Here is an 8,122-nt window from a genome sequence, read left to right on the forward strand (position 1 = left end):
TTTCATTTTATTGCCCTCATAACTTTTGCCCTCGAAGTAAAATCCTCTACTTTACATAAGTAGAAGATAAGGGTAGGGAAAGGAAAGTCAAGTATCTGAATTGTCAGGCTGCTTGCGACAAAACAGACTTTAGAAACAGGGTCTGTAACTTGGCAGGAGAGATGTTTACGATGCCTTGGAAGGAGAAAGCCGGTTCCAACAGCGACTCTGGGGAATGCGCTCTGGGCCCCCCAACCGTGCTTACTTAAGCTAATGGAAGATCTTGCCTTTCAGTAGACGCTGCACTGGGATACCAGACAAACAGCTCCCCGACCCCGGGCAGACAGGGCCCCTCTTCAGGACATCATTAAAAGCACATGTACTTATTTCACACTCACTGGAAGCCTCGGATGGCAAGGTCCAGGACTCCGACTTGGAAGCCAAGGAGAAACCAGAGAGGTGGAAAACATCCTCGCTTTGAAAAGCCAAATCTAAATTAAAGAACTACATGAGATAAGGAGCCTGAAGAATATTAGTTGGCCGCGGGGTGAGGAGAGACACAAAAAGCACAGCAGGTAAGAGCTGGGGGTAGTTGCCAAGAAGGAACTGTCCCGGGTGGCGCAGCGGAATGGATATCGGAATTGGAGGCCTGTCTCTATGAACCTTCCGGCATGTTCAAGTTTGTCTCCTTCGATCAGCTTCGAGAGGGACGTCGTCATAGCCTTCTCTGTCGGAGCGACTAATCCTGTTATCCGCTTGGTTATCAATGTTAACGTCCCCTAGCCCTTCGTTGATGCTGTCGCATCAGATTCGGGGCTCTTAGGAAGCCGATCGCCAGTCTGATGAGACACAGGACCAAGAAGAGTCGATGGCGGTCTATCCGGAGCGCTGCGTGGACGCCACCATGCTGGACCTCGTCGCAGACCTGTCCTTCGCCTCCCCGGGGCACCCTCTCCTCTGCGACTTCGCACCTGGGCTCCCCTTTGGGGACCGCGGCCTTGTGCTCCAAGAGGGAAGACCCAGGGGTATGGCGCGCTTTGTGGAGGAGGATCCAGAAGAAGAGGAGGGCGAAGTAGACGAGGGAGAGGAAGAGGAAGAGGAGCACGGAAGAGGCGCCTCCCTGCTGGGCCGCCCCAAGAGGAAGAGGGTGATCACCTATGCCCAGCGCCAGGCCGCCAACATCCGCGAGAGGAAGCGGATGTTCAATCTCAACGAGGCTTTCGACCAGCTGCGGAGGAAGGTGCCCACTTTTGCTTACGAGAAAAGGCTGTCCCGGATTGAGACCCTGCGCCTGGCCATTGTCTACATTTCCTTCATGACCGAGCTCTTGGAGAGCTGCAAGGAGAAGGAAACCTGCTGAGCGCGTCTGGGATGGACGCGTCTGCCCCTGGGCACCTGGGCGCGTGCGAGCTCAGGGTGTTTCGGGACCCGGCAGTGGGTGCGCTGACAGGCCTGGGGGTTGCTCCAGGACAGAACGTCTGGCCTTCTGGAGCTCGGTTCGGGTTGTAGAAACCCCGCAGCCCTCGTAGGGTTAACACACACGCGATCGCTCTCCACCGAGGCTGGGCAGGGGCGCACCGGCCGCGCGGGTTAGAACCGGGAGGCGAGCGAGGCCGTCGAGGCGCGCGCCCAGAAGCAGTTTCTGCCGGCCGGTGAGTGGGAAGCTAATCTTTTCCGCAAAGGGCAGACTTCGGAGCCTTCTATAGAGTCCTTACAAAAGAAAAAAATTAAAAATAGACTTTTTTGAGCTTTCAAGAGTTTCCCGCGCCATCCCTCGCAGGCGCTCGGCTCAGGCCTGCTCCCTTAGGGGAGACCCTGGAGCAGGGATCCGGGAAGGGTGCCGGGTGCGGGTCTCCGGAGAGGCCAAGGGACTCCGTCTCTGGTTTGGTCATCCAGGCTCGTAGAGGGCCAGAAGGAAGAAAATCCTTAAGGATGGGGAGTCAAGAGGACAGGCGACCTCACACATTCTCTCCTCCCCGTCCCTCCCCTTCCCTCGTTCGCGCAGAGCTGGCAACCAGCCAGTGGCCCGAGGCTGTAACTCAGGTGGTGGGGGCAGCTGCGGCCCCGGCGCCAAAGTCGCTCCTGGGGGCCTGGGGCGCCTGGAGCTTTGCTGCGGGCCGGTGCCTCCCCCGTTTCCTCCGGGGCTGGGGCGGGGTCTTCCCAGAAGCCGTGTTGCCAGAGCACGCACTTTTAAAGTAGGGCAATAGCTTTCGTTCTAGTAGCATCTGGGAACAGTCGAGGCAAAACGTCAAAGGAGGAGATGAATTCTTCCGCTTTGCAAAAAAAGGTGCGCAGTGGGGTGAGGTTGAAGCAGGACCATGCTGAGGGGCCGCCTCCAGTTTGGACTCTGTCATTCCCCAGTTCTTCCTTCCGGGCGATCTGCTAAACCTGAACTGGGGGGGTCTTCAGATAGGAGTAGGTAAGTGAGGAACAGGAGTGAATAACGCCCACCTTACTGTAAATTCAGTAATCCTAAAGGATACATCGCTGTTTTCCAACACTTTATTTTGCTCTCCCCCGCCCAGTGCGCACGCGCGTCACACACACACACACACACACACACACACACACACACAGTCCCTATCATACTTTTAGAAATAGAATTCATTATATTAAGAAATAATATATACTTATCCTAGAAAGTTGGGAAAACAAAAGTTTAAAAAAAAGAAAGAAAATTTAAATCCCTCCACGTTACCACACATTATTTTTACCTATATCCTTCTAGTCTTTGTTTCCCCTATTCATATATAAATTCGATATGTTTTAACAAGTTTGTGACACTTTGAGTACTGACCTATTCCCATTCAGCATTAAGGAATGAGCACTTTTCCTTTGACTTTAAATATGATCCAAACGTAATTTTGATTACTGCATTTTATTGTCATGTGGATGTTTCACAACTTACTCCAGTTCTTTACAAGTGCATAACTAAGATAGTTCCTTTTAAAAAAATAAATGATGATTCTAAGACCATTCTTGTACATCTCTGCCTATGATAATTTCCTAATATTAAATAGAAGTGAAATTTCTGCATCAAATGAACATTTCTGTTGGTGGCTACAAATGGCCAGATTGCCTCCTACATAGGTTCTTCCAGTTCACACTTTCCGACTAGCACTGTGGGGATGTGCCTGTCTCTCAAGTGCCTTCATTTAGAAGTTTTCCTAAATCTCTTACCGGCAGGCACTGGATGAGTTCTGAAATGTCCACCCTCCCAAAGATGATTTCTTATTTTGACTGAATCTTTTCACCTGGATTTTTCTACCTCTCCTACAAGAATGTCAAGATAAACAAGTAAAGGGGGGAAAAAAAATGTAACCAGCTAAGACCAAACACCACCACCAGGCAGGCTATTTTTTTTTTTTTTTAATTCTCCAACACGTTAATTGAAAATAACTGAAATTTAGACAACCTCTGTATCAGTCTTATAAAGTAAAATGGCTCATTTTATTTTCTATTTCTAGGCAACACTTTAGCTACTAAGACTAGCATGTTTGTATTTATAAAGATAAATTTTAAGTTACTCATTCAATAGGTTAAAGGTAAAATAACAAATTATTTTTCATCTCATCATCAAATAATATTGTGCTTCCCAACTTAGAGTGCTAGTGGTTGCTTTAATCCCTCATGTTTATCCAGTTATTCGTTTATTCAATTAAAAATTGCATTGACATTTTACATGTAGTGTGAATGGGTTCAAACCTGAGAAATTGCAGAAGTGCCCTTTCTTCTCCTACTTAAAGTCCTGAAACCTAACCATCATTTTTCAAAAATCTGCAGGTTTTAAATAAGTTAGAAAAAATGGTTCAACTCTAGAAATCATTAATGTTTTATTGAAAGAACCAATTTTGAAACCAGAATTTTTTTTAAAAAAATGAGTAGACAAAGGACCTCAAAATCATTGGGTTCTGAAGAGTAAAAACAACTATCATTCTTAATGCTCTTCCTCATATTCCGAACCATTTTGTTGTATTCTTAATAAGCACATAATATCCTATAGTGAATACCTCTTCAGCATAGTAAATATACTTGAAAAACCTCCAAATAAAAAGCTATTTCCCGATTATTAGATTATGTTCACAATTCTTAAAACTGTTACAGTTTATAAATGCTTTGTTCTCTGTATATTTTCTTTTTACTACATATATGTGTGTGTGTGTGTGTGTGTGTGTGTGTGTGTGTGTGTATGTATGTATATGTATATTTGGAAGCTGCTCTAAAATATAAAGTTTCTTAAGGCATTTTTAAATCATTGTGTTAATAGAATAATTTGAAGCCCAATAAGGATCAGAGACAGAGAAATGGATATTTTTCCTTCTACGAAATTATCCTTAGACATAAAATAAAATAATCTGCATTTCCAACATGAATCTTCTGCATCTCCATATATTGACACTCAACTTTTCTAAGCAACGTGATAATTTTAATTTTTCCCATGTTAGATCCATAAATTCACTGTACTTTTCAATACAGTGTTTTAGTATATAAAAAACCTGTTAAAATTATTTTATTCTTTATTATATCCTAAACCAACATTGATAGAAATATCAGTAGACATTAGTTCTTCTTTTAAAATAAATTTTTTTTATTGATCTGTGAGAGAGAGAGAGAGAGAGACATTAATTTGTTGTTCCGTTTGTTTATATAGTCATTGGCTGATTCTCGTATGTGCTCTGACCAGGAATCGAACCCACAACCTTAGTGTATTGAGACAATGCTCTAACCAACTGAGCTACCCAGCCAGGGTGACATCAATTTTTCGAATACCTTCTACCAGTTTATTTTTTTTAACCCTAATGGTGTCAATTACTTCTGGAAAACTGTAATAATTAGTTTTTGAAACCTTAAAGTTATTTGGACACTTGGAATACACCCTTTTAGATTTGCTTGGAGTCAATTTATTTATACACTCTTTGCTGACTGAAAACTGCCTTTTGGTTTCAAACTAAGTTCCCCATAACTATCAGGTTACTATTAGTGTTCAGACATGTAAACCAAGAAAAGATCTAAATGAAATCATATTTGTAAGACATAGTCAGGCTTTCCAAGGAAAGTAAAAATAATCAGAAGCCTTTGCCATCAACAAGCGTCATTCAGGCTGATCATCGTTTACAATGTGAAAGCAGATTTTGGCCAAATTAGCACTGGAAATTGAACCAAATATTATGCTAGTATGCATAATTCCTGCATGAACATACAATTAAGACCCTTGGGTTGGTGTTTATTATTGCATTTGTCAGCATTTCCATTATAAAAACACTATTGTGGAAGATTTATAACATGGCTATAAAAGTTCTGAGTTGAAACTTGATAAGCACAGCTTAATATAACTTTATTTTTTGTAATTACAAATCTTCAAAAAAGAAAAAGAAAAAGGTAACTAACACACTTAAGTACATTTTATAAGTGAGGTTCCAAAATGTATCTGCAACTTTAAAAACCAAGAGAGTCTATTTACTACAAAATATAAATTAGATTATTTAATTTCCATAAAAAAAAAATAGCTGGCAGATTAATAATGAATTTTAAGTACAAAATTTACTTTTTTATAGGGTGATATTTCATTAAATTATATTTAAATGTGTTAGAAAAGTGTTGAAGTTTTTGCATATATTTGTTTCTTGGTCCAAGTTCATTCCAAGGTTCCTGAACTTGGCCAACATTTTGGGTGAAGTCAGGCCCAAATTCTGGTCAGTGCCCTCTCTTCCTGTGAATGCTGGACTAAAAAAGGTTACAAAACAAGAGTCAGCAGTTCTGACCATTTTGTTTTGACTTTGGGGTTTCTTTGAATCCAAAGCTCAAAACCAAACCTGGCGGAGGAGGAGAAGGAAAGGAAAGAAGCAATGCAAACTGACAGGAATTAAATACCAGAAAGATGGAAAAACTTCTTCAAGTCTCTAGAAACCAAAGCTTATAAATTACCATAACTTTCTCTGTGACACCAAATTTTTAGGTCTGTGCTTAAAATACATTCTGTGTAAAGAAGTGTTAAGGAATGGGATGAAATGCAAAGAACAGTATGAATGTATTTTAAAACACTCTTTATGGCTAATATTTGGTAAGATTCTACCCTTAATTTTGTACAAGGCAAAGAACCTTTACTATTTAGTGAAATCAAGAGTGACAAATATTATGGAAATTATCATTTTAAAATATATTACGGTTATTCAGTTTTTTGTTATTTTCTAAGAACCCCTCACATACTTTCTCTCATTTGATCCTCCCAACTGGATTTCAAGAGGATCTAGAGTCTGAATTAAATTAAGTCGTCAGTGTACCATCTTAAAAATTCATTCATTCACTGAAATCAGCATGATACTGAAATTCCTAAAAAGGGCTGATGGTCACATACAAGCAGCACATGACTTTGAAAGATATTGCCTTCAAAGATCAAAAGCATCTTAACACACTCTGTGGATGATAAATTATACAAAAGTCTGGTATGGTCTGGCTCCCTCAAAGGTCAAATTTTACAGCCTTCTATTTAGGAGATTTCCACCTGCAGCCAGCAAACGTAGATGACCTCAAAGCAGCTGTTGAAGACAGCTTTAAATGCTATCCGGTCTCCAAAGGGAGAGAAATATCTATGAGATATGGAAATAAATCCAACAGTTAGTGAACAATAACATGCAACGACATCATATAAAGGTGTTTGAATGAATGAATGAACATGATTATACCGTTATTTTATTGCAGATAATTTTATGATTTCAAAACTTAATAAAATCACAAGCTGTATTTGTTACTGTCCAGACCCTGAAGTATTTTTAGTCCTATAATTTGATAAAGTGCTGACTAATTTTAATCCCATAGTTTAGTGAAATGTTGGAGAAACTAGAAATGAGCTCAAAGAGAAAATTTGATTAATTGGATTATTAGTCATAGATGAAGTACTATCTATAATAATATATAAACTGTATTGCTCACTTACATGAAAGCACATGTTCTAAATGTTGTGTTTAGTTGTTTACATAACTATTAAAGCTCTCATAATAACTTTAGGATATATTATCTTCATATTATTACCCTCATAACAATGAGGACACTATGGAATAAAGAAATAAATTAAATAATTTCTCAAGCTCAAAGAGCTCATAAATAATGAAGCTAAGATTTCCACCCAGTGAAGAATTTCAGAGACCAAATTCTCAGGGACTGAGGTTATTTGTAAGTGAATGTATGATTATTATATTTAAGCATAAGTGATGTGAAAATGAGTATTCTTCATCTTTACTGAGGATCTCAGAAATATAGGCATGGGCTTTTTTTTAATACCAGAGGGATATAGTCTCTGGAAAAACAAACAAACAAACAAACAAACAAACAAACAGGAAGAGGGACTATTGGTGAAAGTTTTTGAAGAGGCCTTGAAATAATCTTCTATGGATATTTTGAGCCACAACTTTCTTTTGATGAACACGTGCCTATAGACACAAGCTTTGGATTTTGCCAGAAGTGGTTTTGAATCGCAAGCACATCACGTAATGCAATGGAAGCTGGTACAACTTACTTTATCGTGTTGACACTCAGTTTCTGTATCTTTAAAATAGGGATAATAATGTTTATCTAATAGGGCTCTTATGAAGATCGACTGAAATACGTATGCAGAATAATGGTGTGTCATGTGAGCAAATGGCAAACGGTAACTACTAGAACGCACTTCCTCCTCCTCATTATTGTTACATCCCTTCCCATTCTAAGGCAATGAAGACTCTGCGAACAAGGCATCACCTTCACCACCAATGGTAATAGGTAAAAGCATAAAATACTATATAAAGATCAGGGCTCATTATGTAATGCTGTTAAATAAACTGAAAAAATAAAACAGATTTTTTTTAATTCCCCCAATGTTTCTATGCCTCTAATACTTGTCCGCCAGCATTTAGTTCTGGCACGTGCATCTTTCCGGTGCAACAACACACGCCCAGCTGATGAACACAAAGATCAAAACCCCCTCATGCAACCTGCTGCTGCAACAGCGCATAAATTACAAACCAAAGGTAGGTAAGTAACTTTAAATCTGAAAGAAAAGTTATCTGAATTCATTCAGCGTTCTCTTTTGTCAGCAGCCCAGACATTATATTTAAGTATATGTTTCCAAATTAGTGTGCATTTATTCAAATCAGATAATTCCCGATGA

The 8,122-nt window shown here is 40.2% G+C and overlaps 1 protein-coding gene across 1 annotated transcript; it reads left to right on the forward strand.

Moving 5' to 3' along the window:
* The first annotated feature begins 847 nt into the window (after positions 1–847).
* Positions 848–1,339, forward strand: FERD3L (Fer3 like bHLH transcription factor). The gene has a single exon (XM_036247659.1). It carries the CDS (start codon positions 848–850, stop codon positions 1,337–1,339), a length of 492 nt encoding a protein of 163 aa, XP_036103552.1.
* The last annotated feature ends 6,783 nt before the right edge of the window (positions 1,340–8,122 follow it).

Source organism: Molossus molossus, unplaced genomic scaffold, assembly GCF_014108415.1.
Source record: "Molossus molossus isolate mMolMol1 unplaced genomic scaffold, mMolMol1.p scaffold_m16_p_7, whole genome shotgun sequence".
In the NCBI taxonomy this organism is placed as follows: domain Eukaryota; kingdom Metazoa; phylum Chordata; class Mammalia; order Chiroptera; family Molossidae; genus Molossus; species Molossus molossus.

Excerpts from the sequence above, each read along its gene's own strand:
- FERD3L (XM_036247659.1), top strand. The coding sequence starts at position 848 with ATGGCGGTCTATCCGGAGCGCTGCGTGGACGCCACCATGCTGGACCTC.